Source organism: Acomys minous, assembly GCF_964271855.1.
Source record: "Acomys minous genome assembly, chromosome: 11".
Classification (NCBI taxonomy): Eukaryota; Metazoa; Chordata; class Mammalia; order Rodentia; family Muridae; genus Acomys; species Acomys minous.
In genome coordinates, this window is record NC_140492.1 from 74,371,517 (window position 1) to 74,389,857 (window position 18,341).

The 18,341-nt window shown below is 41.5% G+C and overlaps 1 protein-coding gene across 1 annotated transcript in view; it reads left to right on the top strand.

The window, feature by feature from the left end:
• Positions 1-18,341, top strand: part of LOC311609132 (sperm-associated antigen 6) — a 62,508-nt gene that overhangs the window by 31,410 nt on the left and 12,757 nt on the right. Inside the window, exons 4-8 of the mRNA XM_084801920.1 lie at positions 1,025-1,208; positions 6,647-6,852; positions 8,226-8,399; positions 9,831-9,983; positions 12,058-12,249. Of these exons, the coding sequence (XP_084658046.1) occupies positions 1,025-1,208; positions 6,647-6,852; positions 8,226-8,399; positions 9,831-9,983; positions 12,058-12,249 (909 nt within the window). The remainder of the gene's footprint in view (positions 1-1,024; positions 1,209-6,646; positions 6,853-8,225; positions 8,400-9,830; positions 9,984-12,057; positions 12,250-18,341) is intronic.

Sequence of the window (18,341 nt, forward strand, 5' to 3'; positions counted from 1 at the left end):
CTGCCTGCATGTACACCTGCAGGCCAGAAGAGGGCATCAGATCACATTATAGATGGTTGTGAGCCACCATGTGGTTGCTGGGAATTGAACTCAGGACCTCTGGAAAAGCACTGAGCCATCTCTCCAGCCCCCCAAGATAAAATTTCTTATTTGGTTAATACTGTGACCAGGCAATCACCTATTAAGTATACCTGATCGTAATGAGCTTTATTTGTTTTTAGTTACTTGCTTTAGGCTTAACTTTGACAGCATATATAGAAGGCTAAATAAATCTTGTGTTTGGAAATGAATTATATTTGTAGTTAGCATGACTACAAGCATAGTTTTGAGCAAATTAAAGAATCTGATCATTTATAAGGTGACTGTCAATTTGTATAGCTAAATTATTTTTAACTGTTTACAAGTTAGTAGCTTTTATAAGACTAGGATTTATAGTTTTATCCCTGTAAATAGCCATATATTTTTAATTTCTCTTGGTAATGCAACTACGTTGCTGGGTCTGAAAAATATATTTCTAAAAGGGCCAAATAACTTATATTCTACTGTTTAGCTTATTTCTTTTCTGCCTTATCTGGTGACTGCTCAGAACACCTCGAAACCTGACTTCTATTTCAGAGTAACTTGGAATACCAGAAAAATTAACTGTGGTCATGAAAGTCCTGCTATGCTTAGAGACTGAAGGCAGATAAAGGAAATGCATTGTTGACAGAGTACGGTGACACAGTGTCCCCACGAGCTCAACAATACCTTTCAGTGTCATAAATTCTCATTACTTCGTGAAATTATGGAAAGCATTGTGCTTATATTTTATTTTTACAATTTTAAAATGCACACTTAAGTGTAAGATATTTGAAAATGTAAATTTAAACACACTTTAATTTCATTGTACCAAAGAGGAGCCATGGGGGAATTTCAAAGAATCAAAGTGATTTTCCGGGCTAAGTTTTTTTTTTTCTGTTGTATTCTAGATTGCTGAGCTTTCCTGAAGGTAATTTTTAAGCTGTTTCTTTCTTTCCCCTGGTAGCGTTTCTACAAGAAAGCGGCTGCCTTCGTGCTGAGGGCAGTTGGCAAACACTCCCCTCAGCTGGCCCAGGCCATAGTTGACTGTGGGGCTCTGGACACGTTGGTGATTTGCTTGGAGGACTTTGACCCCGGAGTCAAGGAGGCCGCAGCCTGGGCCCTTGGATATATTGCAAGACACAATACAGGTAACGGAGTCGACTTGGAAATAGGGCAACTCTGGATCTATCAGTCCAGGGCCAACTGAGCCACTCAGTAAGATCGTCTTAAAACCAAAGTAAACAAAACCAACCAAAACAAATATCTCAGTTCAACCAATCAAATAAAAATATCCTTGAAACTTTTCTTTTTTTCTTTCCTTTTTTTTTTTTTTACTGACTATGGTGAGTTTTATTGTTCCTGCTTAACAGGGAGCTCAAAGTCAAATAGATCCAACAGGCAGAATCACAACCTATAGGCCTTTCTTGCCTACATTTTAGCCTCCTAACAGCACATGAGGTAGAAATATCATGTGCTTTTTCTTTTTTTTAATTTTTAAAATTAATTTATTTATATTACATCTCGATTGTTAGCCCTTCCCCTCTTTCCTCCCATTCCTCCCTCCCTCCCACTTCCCCGCTTCTCCCCTCCCCTATGTCTGTGATTGAAGGAGACTTCCTCCCCCTCTATATGCTCTTAGAATATCGAGTCTCTTCTTGGTAACTTGCTATCCCCTTGAAACTTTTCTTAAATTAACAAATATATCTTGGATTGTCACCCCATGAGAACATGTTGGGTCTTTGTTATAAGTTAGGGTCAAATTGATAAAATTATATATATATTGATAATATGTGTAAGCTTTCATATGGAAAGAAGTTATAATGAACTATGTGTTTGTATTACAGTTAGTAGAATAAGAATGCTTCTTCAAAACTTCTAGATTTTTCTCATTGTGTTTATGTATAAAGTGGCAGCTCCTGTCGACTGAATAATTATGAGCCTGGCTCTGAGCCTGTCATTTCAGATGCCGTTGTCTCATTTCGATTGTAGCTACTTTGTTTAGGTGCTTGTTGCTTGTCTCCCTACTAAACAGCGTAACTTAGAGAAGGTGCCTGAAGCTATGTGGATTGTAACACCAGAATTTGGGTTTAATTCTGACTTTGAAGACCATGTTTACTACTTGACCATATGACTCCAATATCTACTTCCTGACCATATTGATGACAACCCATAAAACTAGCAACAGTGCCCGGCATGGTGGTGCACGCCTATAATCCCAGCCCTTAGGGAGGCAGAGGCAGGCAGATCTCTGTGAGTTTGAGGCCAGCCTGGTCTACAAAGTGAGTCCAGGACAGCCCGGACTACAAGAGAAACCTATCTCAAAACAAGCAAGCAAGCAAGCAAAACAAACAAACAAACAAACAAACAAACGCTAGCAACACCATTAGAGGCAGAAAAGAAATAGAACATGAGAAAATTGAGCTGAGAAACAATATCATTGTCATGCTTAGAAGGATTCAAAATTATTGCATAGCGTAGTATCTAGAGTTTGGTTTCCTCCATAAGTTCACTTAAGCCTGTTGTCTAATACCCAATGGGAAAATAAGTAATACTTTTTTCTTTAAAATTAGCATATGCTAATGGTATGCAACAATAGGCTTCATTATGACATTGTCTCTCTCCCATCTCTCTCTCTCTCTCTCTCTCTCTCTCTCTCTCTCTCTCTCTCTGTAGTTTGAGCTTACTCACTCTGTACACTCCAACCCCTACTACCCTCTCTGCTCTGCTTCCCACTAATCATTTTCCTTTCCCCAGCTCGTCCTCCATCTTCATTAGGGTGACTATTGCTGTGATGAAACATCATGACAGAAGCACCTTCAGGAGGAAAGAGCTTATTTGACTTATATTTCTACATCACACAGTTCATCGTCAAAGGAAGTCAGGACAGGAACTCAAGCCTGGCAGGAACCTGGAGGCAGAGGCCGCGGAGGGGCGCTGCTGGCTGGCTTTTCCCTCGTGGCTTGCACAGCCTGCTTTCTTACAGAACTCAGAATCACCAGTCCAGGGATGGTACCCCACTTCAATCTCTCTCATCAATCACTAATGAAGAAAATGGCCTATAGGCTTGCCTGAAGCCTGGTCTCATGGAGACATTCTCTTAAGTGTGTTTCTTCCTCTCAGATGACTTTGGGTTGTGTCAAGTTGACATAAAACTATCCAGCACATCCTTTGACTTTTATGTCTTTTTCTTGTATTTTATTTTGTTTTGTTTACTCAGTGAGCTTCACTGGGGTTGAGAATTTGATACATGACTGAGCGGTATGCATCATTTCTATGCCTCCTTCTTCTCTCTCCAAGTCTCTTGTGCTCCCACTCTCACTTCCTCTCAAATTCATCACCTTGTTTATAAATATTGCTTATGTATGTGCGTGTCTATATATCTGTATATTTAAATCTCCCACTGAGTGCGCTTAGTTCTGATGTGCATATGTTTAAGGCGACTTAGGCCTGGGAGCTTGTCTTTGAAAACAGCTGCTGGTGACTTTTCATCTAGGGGTTAGGGCCTTGTGAAGCTGTCCTCTGTCCCTGTGGGCGTGTCAACCGATGTGACCTTTACACGTCGTGCTGAGAGTTCATGGGTGCACATCCCTGTCCTGTCTAGAAGATACTGTCTTGTAGCCACCATCTGCTTCTCAGCTCTTAAAATCCCCGCTCATTGGCCATGTTCCCGAGCCCGAGGTGTGTTTGTTATAGATGTCCCACACGCGGCTGAGCGCTTCATGGTCACTTGCTCTCAGCATTTTTACCACTTGTGGATCTCTCTGATAGTCTCAATTCCAAAAGGAGCTTCTTTGATGAGGGGTGATTGCTGCACTGACCTATGGGTATAAAGACAAACATTTAGAAGACAGGTGGACACTGTATTAATTTAGAACATGGGCTGGCAGGTCCTTGTTTGGGGTCTGCCTTCATTTGTGGGTTACTGGCTAGGTTTACAGTAACAGGCATGTGTTTCCAATTTCCTCACTCCAAACCCTCACATATACCTTCCTGTTCTCTTTCAAATTCATGGCCTCTTTTTACATAATTATTGTTTTTTTTTTTTTGAGACAGGGTTTTTCGGTTAGCCTTGGCTGTCCTGGACTCACTTTGTAGACCAGGCTGGCCTTGAGCTCACAGTGATCCACCTGCCTCTGCCTCCTGAGTGCTGGGATTTACATAATTATTGTTACCTACATGTATGTATACCCATATATGTCCATAAAACATAAATATGCCCCGCCCAGTCTGTATAATGTTATTTGCAAGTATGTTTTCAGATGACCACCAGTTGGTGTGCTCTTCCCTGGGAAAGACTGTTTCTTCTGACGTCAACATTCCTTAGGGTCCCATGGTTCCTTGTGTAGGGTCGAGTCCTCGTGAACGTCCCCCTCCACTTTAGCATGTCTGTTGCTTTCTTTAGATTTGGGAAATTTTCTCCTATGTTTTTGTTAAGGATATTCTCTGCGTCTTCCACCTGGGTTTCTTCTTCTTCCTTTGTACCCATCATTTGTAGATTTGCCTTTCTCATTAGTGCCCTACATTTCCTGGCTGTTTTGTGTCTAGATTTTTAAAGATTTAACGTTTCCTTTGACTGACTTATCCATTTATTCTACCTTGATTTAAAGACTTGACTTCATGTCATTTAGTCTGTTGGTGAGGTTTTCCTCTGATCTTTTTATTTGACTTCCTGAGTTTTTTTTTTTTTTCTTTTCTTTCAATTTCAGTATGGCTTGACTTTGGTGATTCTATTTCTTTGGTAAAGTCTATTTCTGTATTTTGAATTATTCTTACTATTTAATTAAAATGTATTTTCACAGTCTTTGTTGAAGCATTTATTCATATAATCTTTAGGGTCTTTGAGCATATTCATAATTGCTATTTTGAAGTTTTTGTTTTGTGCTTCAGCTAAAAGGATTTTTTTTAAATCAAGGAATATCACAGTAGAGTCCTGATTTTTGGAGATGGCATGTTGTCTTGGTTGTATCCTCCCAGATACCCCAACCCGTCCTTCCACATCCACCAACTTTATATTGCATCTCTTTACATATCCACTAAGTCCAATTTCTGCTGCTCATATATTCCTGTATGTGTGATATTTAGCTGGAGCATGGTCAATTCATGATGAAATATACTCTACAAGAAAGCCAGCTTTGCCTGTCCTAACAGTTGTCACTTGCCAAGAGTTCCTTGGCTAGGGCTGGGACTTCTTGTCTGCCTCCCCATCCATGCTAGGATGTGGTCTGGCTGAGGCTGCACAGGTCGTGTATATACAGATTGTTATAATTGCTGGGAGCCCATGTGTGCAGATAACCTTGCATTGTAAAGGACGTGACGTGTGGGAGTATAAAGAGAAGTAGTCGTTTTGCAAAAGATGATTATATTTTTGCTAATGTATGTATGCATGCATTTATTTATTTATTTATTTATTTATTTATTTATTTATGGGTTGGAGCTCAGAGTCTCAGTCAGGCTTAGCAAGTGCTCTACACTGAACTTCATATCCAGCCTTAACTGTATTTTTAAAGGCTTGTTTACTCTTATAAAACATGTATAAGATTGGAAACATGTGAGTTAGGTGAGTGCATTCTTTCTTCATGACACAAATGTTAGTTAGGCACATTGCATGCCATTACACACATATTAAGAAGATATTAATTTAAGTCAAATTGAATTTTTGTTAAATTTAAGCTTTTTAGTATTTTTAAAAAGAATTTATCATTCCCACCTACTTCCCCCACGTCTTCTACCACATACTCACAATTCCCCTCAAAATAATGACATTTTCAATTATTATTGTTTTACACACACACACACACACACACACACACACACACACACACACACACACCAGGACAACCATTGTTGAGGTTTCAGATGTCCAGGATTTCCTTGTTTTTAATAAGTAGTATTCCATAGTGTAAATGTACCACAGTTTCTTTATCCATTCTTATACTGAGGGACATTTAGGCTGTTTCCATGTTCTGGCTATTATGAACAAGGCTGCTATGAACATGGTTGAGCATATGTCCTTGTTGTGTGCTTGAGCACCTTCTGGGTATATTCCAAGGAGTGGAATAGCTGGGTCTTCAGGAGGCCCTATTCCAAGTTTTCTGAGATAGAGCCAAATAGATTTCCAAAGTGGTTGTACAAATTAGCATTCCCATCGTAATGAAGGAGTGTTCCCCTTTCTCCACATCCTGGCCAGCATGTGCTGTCACTTGAGTTTTTGGTTTTAGTCATTCTGAGAGATGTAAGGTGTAATCTCGGAGTATTTTGATTTATGTTTCTGAGACAGAGCTTCTTGTAGCCCAGGCTAGCCTGAAACTTACTATGTATCTGAGTCTGGCCCTGAACTCCTGATCTCCTTGCCTCACCTTTTTAAGAGACATGTGCCACCATGCCCAGTGGTCAATAACTGACAGAAAATATGAATATTATATAAATGAATTCTACCCATCACGCTTGGCATTCTCTTCGTTTCCCTCAGGTGGATGTGATGTGTGGGAGACCACCTCCTCTATCCCTTGTATCAGTCAGCATGAAAGAGAGTTTGCTCAAGAGCCAGTCACCCATCCTCACTCACTAACTTCTCTTGGACCTACAGAATTATCTCAAGCTGTGGTGGATGCAGGAGCAATCCCTCTTTTAGTTCTCTGCATCCAGGAGCCAGAAATTGCTTTGAAAAGGATCGCTGCCTCAGCCCTTAGTGATATCTCAAAGCACTCTCCAGAGTTAGCGCAGACGGTGGTGGACGCAGGAGCTATTGCCCACTTGGCCCAGATGATCCTCAACCCTGATGCAAAACTGAAGGTAAAATAAAAGGAAGCGAAGACACAGATGAGCCGGTGCTTTTATAGTCTAAGAAAATGGGAATACGCACACGTTATATATAGTAAAAGAGTTAGTACATGTAATTGAAAACATACAAATATATTATGCAGTTTGTCTTCTAATATGTGAAAATAATGCTATTAGGATGATACAGTTAAGATATTATTGGGGAAAACTGTTTCATTTGCTCTTCTGCTATGATTAAAAACACCAAAGAAACTTGTGGGAATAAGGGTTCATCTGGTTTTTGTGCTGGAGGCCATCACTGAGGGAAGCCGGGACAGGAGCTCATGGCAGGGACCAGGAGGCAGGCACTGAGGCAGAGGCCACAGAGGATGCTGTTCACCGGCCTGCGGTCCTGCCTTGCTTCTTCCTTTCACAGCTCAGGTCTGTCTGCCCAGTGATGGCACTGCCCACAGTGAGTTGAAGCCTCATACATCAAGTAGCAGCTAAGCAACTGCCCCCAGATGTGTCCATAGGCCAATACAATCTGTTAAATTCTTCATTGATGTTCCCTCTTCCCAGGTGACTGTAGGGTTATGCCAAGTTGAGAACTGAAGCTAACTGTAACGTTCCATACCCATCAACTTTGACATACAAGCACATCACTTTAAATGATAACCTTTTCTTTCTTGTTTGTCCCCAAGACCTAACATTAACGTCATAATATAAAATATAGTACAATCTCAAAAGTCCCTTAGGCTTTATAAACTCCAGCACTGTAAAACCTCACTGTCTCTTAAAAAATCCAGAGTTTCTTAACTGTGGGCTCCTGTAAAAAAAAATATTACATACTCTTTTTATTCCAAGATGGAAAAACCAGGGTACATCAGATCAAAGTAAAACCAGTGCCCAACAGTATAGCTCAGTGGCTGATATCTGGGACTCACGCATAATATTCTGGTCCCCGAAGGCCCCTTTCTACCTCTGCCATCTGTAGCACACACAGCCGGCCTGGTAGGCTCAGGCCAGCTTCACTCCATGCCTGCTGCTCGCCTTTGTCGCTCCAATATGGTAGCGTCTCCACTGTAACCGAGCCTGTACTGTCACCAATGAATGGCTTCCCATGGTCTCTTCAGTACCTCTGACCTGCCACCTGGTGCCACGCCTCAGCTTTGCCCAAAGACCCCTGCAGCCCCAGCGTTTCCTCTGTAACTGAGGCTGTGTCTTCACCAGGAGCCTGTCCTGGTTGCTGCCACACAGCTCCAAGCCTTAGCTGTTCTCCATAATTTCTTTATGCCTTCCCAGCCAACACTGCACGGGACTAGCAGAAATCTTTTAAAACTATATCTGAATTATGAGGGGGAACTGTTGGATTCCGTATAACGTTTCGTTTCGTTTTTGCTTGACAGCGTCAGGTCCTTTCAGCTCTCAGTCAGATTGCAAAACATTCTGTGGATCTGGCAGAGATGGTCGTTGAAGCAGAGATTTTCCCTGTTGTACTTACCTGCCTGAAGGACAAAGATGAATACGTGAAGAAAAATGCTTGTACCTTAATTAGAGAGATTGCTAAACATACACCGGAGGTAAAAAAAAAAAAAAAAAAAAAAAAAAAAAAAAAAAAAGCAAAAACCAACTGAACAGCGAGCTTCAAGGTGCAGTTGCACTTAGTTTTAGTGAACGCCAGTATTCCTGGCCTTTGCCCACTAGATAGCTGTATTATCTCTCTCCCAAGTGGTAACAACCAAAAAGTAACTTTGTACATTGCTAAAAGTTCTGTAGGGTGTAAAATCCCCTTCAGCTGAGAACTGCTGAATTTTATTAATCTAGCTGGAGTTTAACATCCAGTTTCTAGTCACTTATAGCTTTCTATTTCTAGTTGTAAGGACTGTGGAACTCTGCCATGTTCAACATTTTGTGTCATCTAGGAGCAGTGAGATTATATGTTATATTTCTGGGTCGGTTCAGAATATAAAGATGCCCTGGCCAAGTATCAGTTGATTTACATGTGGGAAAAAACCCCATGAAGCAAGCCTGTGTTGATTCTGAAGTTTTATCCTTTTTTTTGTGTGTGTGCATGCTTTACTTAGCCAGTTTTAATTTTATCATATATTAGTCCCCATGATTCATATTTGTATGAATCATGATCATATTTGTATGAATTTTTTTTTGTAATTGAAGTACAATCAGCTTAGCAGTCACTGCCAGCAAAGAGGCAAGTAGATTAGATTATTCTGAATGTCCGAGCTTTCAGTGATTAATATAGGCCGAGTAATTAGTTAGTCATGAGCACGCTCTGCACTTAGTGTCTTGATGAAGGATTCTAACATCCATGACAGGAGGGATAAAACTTCTGCCATTGATGTGAAGGAAACTGAACTACAGAATAAGGTTCCTCTATCTCTCAACAGCACGACTGCTACACTTGCATATCTCTTTGGAAAGTACAATAGTTTCTCTAAATCACAGCTCAATTTTATCAATTGTTTTTTATTTTATTTTTCTTTTCTTTTTATTTCTAAAAAATATTTTATTAATTTCTTCCTATTACATCTCAATGGTTATCCCATCCCTTGTATCCTCCCATTCCTCCCTCCCTCCCATTTCCCCCTTACACCCCTCCCCTATGACTGTGACTGAGGGAGATTTCCTCCCCCTGTATATGCTCATAGGGTATCAAGTCTCTTCTTGGTAGCCTGCTATCCTTCCTCTGAGTGCCACCAGGCCTCCCCATCCAGGGGACGTGGTCAAATATGGGGCACCAGAGTTCCTGTGAAAGTCAGACCCCACTCTCCACTCAACTGTGGAGAATATCCTGTCCATTGGGTAGATCTGGGTCGAAGTTTGAAGTTTACTGCACGTATTGTCCTTGGCTAGTGCCATAGTTTGAGCAGGATATTTTTCTTTTTATTTAATTATATTTTTTCAGGTGTTTTTTTAAGTCCTAAATAAAGTGTGGTCAAGCTGTATTTAAAGATCATCTTATGTAATCTGGGCTTTTGTTCTCTTTCCCTCAGCTTTCACAGCTGATTGTTAATGCAGGAGGCGTGGCTGCTGTGATTGACTGCATTGGGTCCTGCAAAGGGAACATCCGGTTGCCTGGCATCATGATGCTGGGTTACGTAGCTGCTCATTCTGAGAACCTGGCCATGGCGGTGATCATCTCCAAGGTGTGAGGTTGTTCCACACCTTGTGATGCACTAGGCTGTTGTAAGGTAGAACCGTAAGGTGATGTTCGCCATCAGAAGAGAAAATATAACTCAACAGAGCAAAAAACAAAGTTACCCAATTTTTTCAGTTGTTTTACTGTTGAATTCATTGTTTGTTGGCATGTTTCCTAGAGTGAACTAGAAAAATGGCTGAGATCACAGAAAAAATTGTTTTATTCAGTGTCTCCTACCAATAATTATTACCACCTTTAAGTATTACAGCTATATGGAATTTATCTGTTAAGTATATGTGTATATTAAACAACTAATTTGCATATTTGCAAACATGCCAAGCACACTGTGGCTACAAAAGGTCATAGCTGGGTTGTGGCCCATGCCATTAGTCCTGGCCCTAGGGAGCTGAGCAAATCTCATGTGTTCCCATCAGTGGGTCTTCACAGTAGACCCTGGCTCAACAATACAAAACCAAACCAAACCAAGTAAACAAACGCATCACAAACGATTTGACCACTAGTCACTTTCCCTGCTCTCAGTGGTCTTTATATTCCTCCATTTCCTGTCACGTAGATATGGACACATCTCTCACAAATGGGTTTCTTTCCTCAGGCTGAAGTTGGACGTGTGCACAAACAGCAGACAGCAAGGGTGTGCTCTTGTTTCATTGCTCTGGCAAGATTAAAAAAATTTTTGGGTTTATATCAATCTATCTTTGAATAAACTCACTAGGTAGTGTAGGTTGGGACCATAGTAGCTGCGCACAAAATGTGTTGGTGCAGACCTATTGATCTCCTGAAGAATGCTTCTGAGGCAGTGTGCTCACGGAGAGCCTCCAGCACAGACAGCCTGCTGCTGGTCCCCACACAGGACTTTGAGAGCTTTGCCATGCCTGCCAATCAGAACGAAGAGCAGCATGTTATCTTCTGCCTGCTCCACGGGATGCTCCGCCCTTTGATCCCGCCCTTCTGTGTTTGTACTTCTGTCATCATAGGCTGTGACAGTGACTAGGGCAGTGGTGGTCCTTTTATAAGAGGTGCTGTAAGGATGTCACCAGGGAAAGGATGATGGAAGTTTGGCGACTGATCACTTCCTGGGCTTTCAGCTCAGGCAGCACGGAAGCTTCCCTCATTCATGGTGGGTGGCTGTGGTTGCCAGTTCTTCCTTTGTTTTTTTTCAGTTTCCTGGAGATGAAAGTGTTGTGCTTGGGGTGCTGTGGTTAGTGTCGTTTTTACGGAACCACATACTTCTGGCATAGCTGAAGGATTCATTCCTACGTAGGCATCCAGTCACATTAGGATGAGCAAAGCTGGACTTAAGTTGACCAAAATTAATAAAGAAAGAAAGATATTAGTGGGATATATTCCACTTGCTCATATTATTTCAATTTTAGTCTACCATAATAATCTTGTTCTCAGATTTACTGTATTTGGTAAAAAATTAAGTGTGTGTGTGTGTGTGTGTGTGTGTGTGTGTGTGTGTGTGTGTGTATTGATGAAGATTGAACCCAGGGTTCCACATATGCCGGGCAAAGGCTCTTGGCTCTACCCTCAGTCCTTGGTTAACTTTTTTGTTTGTTTGTTTTCTTGACACAGGGCTTCTCTGTGCAGCTCTGACTACCTTGGAACTCACTGTGTAGACCAGGCTGGTCTTGGACCCAGAGTTCTGCCTGCCTCTGTCTCCTGAGTGCTGGGACTAAAGGTGTGCACCACCCTACCTGGCTCCTTGGTTAACTTTTTAAAACAGGGAAAATAAAAGTTTTATGATCCTAATCAGTTTTATTTGGTCACAGTAGCAATTGGTGGCATCTGCTGTTCCTTTGACCGTCCCTCCATTAGTGGAGTAAAAGCTAATAGGGATATAAGGATAGTTAGGTTATCTTGTTACAGATGCTTAGTACAGTTTGGCTCTAATTTGTTGACTTGTTCAATGGTAGGCCTTGTGATGTGCCCATTTCTTGAACCATGTAGGAGAAAGGAATGAAGGCCAGAATGTCTTCTTTCAATGTCTGAGAGGCAAGGAAGATTCATGCCGTCTGCTCTGGCTTATGTGTAACACTTGCTCTTTGGGTCTCCCGCAGGGTGTGCCCCAGTTGTCAATTTGCCTGTCAGAAGAACCGGAAGACCACATTAAAGCTGCCGCTGCCTGGGCCTTAGGGCAGCTGGGAAGACACACTCCAGAGCATGCCAGGGCTGTGGCCGTCACGAACACTCTGCCAGTTCTGCTTTCTTTGTACATGTCACCGGAGAGCTCTGAGGACCTGCAGGTGAAAGTGAGTGCTGGTCTTTATGGTTTGGGAGGATTTGTTAGATAGGACTAGTTTTTTAAAAAAAATATGTGATATAAAGTCTTTTACTTTTTGATTGGCAATATTTTTCTAAATCAAGACGTAGAAATGAAAATTAAATTTAAATATAAACTTAGACACTAAAGGTAGAGTAAGAAGGGTAAAAAGTTCAGTCATCTTTGGCTACATAGTGATTCCAAAGTCAACTTGAGCTACGTGAGACCCTGTCTTGAAAATAAAGATAGAAAATTATCAGAAAAATTAAGATTACTTTTCTTAGCCAGCACTTGGGAGGCAGAGGCAGGCAGATTTCCGTGAGTTCGGGGCCAGCTTAGTCTACAAAGAGAGTCCACAAGAGCCTGGGCTCTGTGTAACAGAGAAACCCTGTTTTGAAAAACCAAAAGAAACTAATAATTTAGCCATGTGTTTTAAAAAACATTCTCTACAGATATCAAATTGTTTATAAAAATCAATGTTGTTTTATAAATTCTACATTTCTGTTGATGAAGAATTATTTTCATGATAGTTTTATTAAAGTTTGTGTGTGTGTGTGTGCATGCGTGCACACGCTTGCGCATGCACACACCATGGCGTATATGCAGAAGCCAGAGAACAGCATGTGGGGTTCGCTCTCTCCTTCCGCCCTGTGGATCCCTGCAGATTAAATCTGGGTTTTCAGACTTGGCAGCAAGTACTTCGACTCACTGAGTCATCTTGTCATCCCTGCCTCTCCTCTAATGTGTTTTAGTTTATCAAATGTGGTTTATTTAACCGAAATTGAGTATTTGCTTCCAGCCACTTCTCTAGATACTAAACTGAGAAATGAGCAGTTGTCAGTCCCTGATCTTAACAATGTCAAATCAGACTTTAGTTCACCCGAACATCTTTTATTGTAGGAACACCATCATTCTTTTTTCCCATTCTCTAAAGTCTCTTGAATTATATTATCTGTTGTTTTACAGATTTAGAATGTAGATTGGTCAATTCTACTTGATTTGATACTACCTCACTGGGGAAAGCTGTATCTGAAAATATCAGGTGTCTTCTTATGGTATTTTCATTTACTATTTTGTAGCAGCTTTCAGACTATAAGGCCATGTGGACGTTCATTTTGACGCAAAGTCATGTTACCATTTTAGTAAGGGTTTTATTGCTTTGATAAAGTAATGTGACCAAAACCAATTCAGGGTGGAAAGGATTTATTTGACTACTATATTCTGGATTTCAGCCATTGAAGGAAAGAGTTCAAGGCATAATAAGCCTAGAGGCAGGAACTGAAGTAGAAGCCATGATAGAACCCGGATCCCTGGCTTGCTCCTCCTGGCTTTCTTATACAGCTTAGGTCCATCTGCCTAGGGTTGGCATCCTCCACTTCAGTCATTAATCAAGAAAATGCCTGATGGATTTACCAATTGGTCGGGGCCATTTTCCTCAATCAAGATTCCTTCTTCCCAAAAGACTTTTACTTTTGTTAAGTTGACATGAAACGAACCAACCAATCTCCTTTTATAAACAGTCCCTAATCCCTAATTGGTTCCAGTCTCGGAAAGCCAGAGAGCAGCCATCAATTAGCATTTTTTCTATGCTGTCACTATCTGTCCAAACTCTTCAATAAAAACTAAGGTATTTTATCTGATAAGCTACCTGGTTTTGTTATGAAAATTTTTGTCTGTTTTTATTTGTTTTGATTTAGAGAAATCCATATTAAATGTTTTATCTTAGTACCTATTGTGTATTATTTCTAGAATATTTGATATTAATTAATGCCTATTGTGTTAGTTATTTCATTTTTAGAAATTTTACGGAGATAAAATTCATATACCATCCATTTTAGTCATTTAAAGTACATAATTACAATAGTATTCAATATAGTTACAAAATGCAAAACTATCACCAAAAATTAATGTTTAAACCTCTGTATTTCAATCAATAGACAAAGAGAACTTAGGTAAAGAGAAGGATCTGGGGACACACAAGAAGGAGGTAACAGAATCCATGAGTGGACTAGAGGTGGAAACAAGAGAGGGGTAATCATGTTGAGGGGAGATGGGGCAGAGGGAGAGACAGCTGGAAGTGGGGGGCACTTGGGAGGTGGTGTGGAAACCTAATGTAGTGGACTCTTCCTGGAATCTATGAAGGCGACTCTAATGAGGACTCCTAGTAACAGAGTCCCCGCTCGCCATCTCTTCCAGCCAGCTGAGGCTGCCAGTGGTGGGACTAGGTTACATTCAACCGAGTAGTTGGCCAGGGTATCTCATAGAAATCCGCAAACAACCTAGGCTGCTGTTACGACAATGACGGCTCTCCACAAATTTATAGCAGGGTCCTGTTGTTGAGGAGACACCCACACAACTCATAGAACTTGGAGAAGTGGAGCAGGTGCCTTCGTGGAGCCCTCACCCCTATGTCTCTCTGGTGTGGGAAGTTACTTTGCAGGCCAGCGAACGAGGAATGTGGACACCAAACCAGCCACAAACCCCTTTACTTCCAATCTGTCCTGCCTACAAAATATGCCAGGGCAGTGGTGGCCCAGAACTTGTGGGAGCAGTCACTGCTTGGGCAACCAAGAGACAGAGACTAGATAGCCCAGAGAGCTAGGGTAAAACCAAGCAGTACTAGTCTAAAAGCATCTGTAAGATGATTTCTAATGAGATTCAGTGCCTTATCCAGTCCCTGCCAGACAGGCTTTCTCCTGCAGCAGACCGGAACAGACGTGGAGACTCACAGCTACATAGTACACGGAGAGACAATCTGTACTGAAGAGCTCCAGACAGCTGCTTTCTGAGCGCAGGGAACCCCCTTGGAAGAGGAGGCGGAAAGACTGTAAGGGCGAGAGGGGACAGAAGATGCTAGGAGAACACAGGCACACACAATCTCAAAAACCACATACTGCTAGGGGTAAAGTCATAGCTGAACCTCAGCACAGCAGTGGTAGATGATTCAGTGCACAATACCGATCAACTGACAGGCCATCTGGGAAAAATATAAATAAGATGTTGAAGACATGCACAACAAGTATTTGCATACATATTTGGTGGTAGTAAATTCTCCTCTATAATCTATAATCTATAACCTCACTAGCCCCGGGGAGCCGGCTAGGTTCTCAGCAGTAGGCACACTTCCTCTCCTCTTTAGCTGCCCTTAGGTCCAACTAGACAGTTATTAGTTACTGCCAAGATATTAGTGCCACTATTGCGCCTTTAGAGATATTTCATCACGTGGCTACTGGTGTGGTTCCCAGGCATCACAGCTGGGTAAGACGACTGGTTCCCTCCCTCCACTGGCGACTTGTAGAGTACTTCTTGGTATTATGAAAGCTATATCTCAGGAGGGAGCATGTCATGGCAGAGTCATCTCCAGCACTCCACGTTCTGTCTGAGCATTGTGTGGTAGAGGCTTGTGCTCAGTCTCTGGGAGGCAACCAAGAGCAACAGCAGCAGCCTATATTGGTGTGGTAGTCTCTTGGACTCCCCTGCCCAACAAAATGGAGGGAATTCTCATGGTCATATCTGCTGCTGGGTTTTTTTTTTATTAGATAGTCTATGGCTTGATGAGGAGGCCTGGTGGCACTCAGAGGAAGGATAGCATCCTACCAAGAAGAGACTTGATACCTTATGAGGATATACAGGGGGAGGAAGTCCCCCTCAGTCACAGACATAGGGGAGGGGAGTAGGGGGAAAGCGGGAGGGAGGGAGGAATGGGAGGATACAAGGGATGGGCTAAGAATTGAGATGTAATCTGAATCAATTAATAAAATATTAAAAAAGAAAATTAAAAAGTTCTCCAATAGCAAATATATATATTATATATACACAATTCCTTCTGGCTTTTCAAACATATTTAGTTCTATTTTTTCTCCTCTTTCCCTTTCCATGTGTATTGACTTTCCCTTCCCTTTCCCAATTAAGTCTCCCCTACTTCTCACTTTATGTCATTGGTACCCCGTTAGTCCCCCCTCTAATGCTCTTACAAGCCCCCACCACATGCTTCAGGTTTACTTTCCTAGTTTTTGTGGCTACTCCAGGGGACACACCGACCTATGAAGATCTGGGGCAAGAATGTGGATGAGCGAGAACCTGCAGTGGTCTTTTTTCTGGGACTGGGCATCTCAATAATATTGTATTAATAAAAATACTAATTTTCTAGTTCTTTTAAAGTTTCTTTTGAGTCAGAGTTTCTCTGTGAGGCCTTGGCTGTCTTGAACCCACTTTTGTAAACCAGGCTGACCTCAAAATTACAGCGATCCACCTGCCTCTGCCTCACCGACAGCTGGGATGAAGCTAGGTACCACACCTAGCTTAATTTTCTAGTTCTACCCATTTACCTGAAATTTTAATCTTTCTCTATAGCTGAGTTGTGTTGCATTGTGTATACATACCACATTTACATTGTGTATACCTACCACATTTACATTATTTATTTGTCACCTGGAGGGTATTCATATGTTACTGTTTCCTAGCTACTGTGAATAGAGCAGCAATGAACATGGCTGAGCAAGGATCTGTGGAGAAGGATGTCAGATCCTTTGGACATAAGACAAGGAGTGGTTTAGCCGAGCCATAGGGTACATTTAACTTCTCCACACGGGTTATCAGAGTTGCCATGCAGAGCTTGTAATCCCACCACTAGTGGATGAAGGCTCCCTTTCGGCCATATCCACTGCAGGTCTGGTGGTTGTTTGTTTGTTGGTCTTTGCTATTCTGAGCAGGGTAAGATGGACTCTGAGTGTTATTTAGATTTGCATTTCCCTAAATGATTAAAAAATGATGAACAGTTTCAAAAATATTTTTCAGCTGTTTTATTTCTTCTTTTGAGAACTCTCTGTTCAGGCCCTCTGAACTACCAGAGTCCTATATCCCTAGTGTCCAGTGTCTTCAACAGTAGGGGCTCACCCTTAACCCCTGAGAGGCGACCAAGGTCTGCATCAGCTGTCTGTATTGCTTTGGAAGTCACTTAGACTACTCTCTCCAACCATGGAAAGGAAGTTTCTTGTGCATGGCACTGGGGTTCTTATTAGTCTGTGGTTCTTTGGAGAGACTTGCCAGCCCAACTGGCTTAACTTCCTTTAAGGTGTGTGTGTGTGTGTGTGTGTGTGTGTGTGTGTGTGTGTGTGTGTGTGTGTACATTGTGCATAGTTTTCGGGAACTATAAAATATGATTTTTTGGCTTTATCAAATAGCCTTGGTTTTGTTGGTCCCTTGTCCCTCCTCTTTCTCCTGACCTCGCTCCTTCTCCCCAGTTGGAGATGTCTCACTGTTTTAGCCATTTCCTGCCTCATATCACCTGTACCCTGCTATTCCCTTCTCAGTTGTCCCTCCCTGCTGCCACGGTTGCTATACACTTTCCTGGTTTCTGTGTTACATGCTGGTTTCATGCTATGTGCTCACATCTGAAGATCCGGAACTAGGAAACTCTGGCGAGAGAGAACGTACAGACTTTCTTTCTGGGTGTGTGCTACCTCACTCAATGTAATTTTTTAGGCCTGACGGTTTATCTGAAAATTTCCACGATTTCATTTTTCTTTACCGCTGAGCAGTATTCCATTGCATATATGTACTAGAATTCTTGCTCAGCAAATTTCATAGCTGCCCTATTCTGGAAATGGAATCAACCTAGATATCCTTCAACAGATGAGTGAATTTTCATTTTTAATCTAGTCGCCCATCGGTGTCTTTTGATTATAATTATGGTCATTAATATTTACAGTTACAATTGAAGGTTATGCCTTGACTGTAGTCACTTTGTTGGTTTTTGCTGTTGCTGTCTTTGTTTTTCAGTGGTTAGTCTCATTTTAGTAACTGTAGCCTGCTTTCTTTCTTCAGCCCCTTGGCTGTGCTTATTTCTCTTTACATTTAAAACATTGTTTCCAGTATTTTGTTCAGAGTTGATATTCTGGACATGAATTCTGCTAGACTGTTTGGATCACAGATACATTTTCTTTTTCCTTCAACTATCGCAAATAGTTTTGTTGGGTACAGTAGTTCATATAGGCAGTCCTGTTGTTTTACAGCTGGATGTGTATTGCTCCAGTCTCTTCTGGAGGGCAGAGATATACAAGTTATATTTTCAAGAAAAAT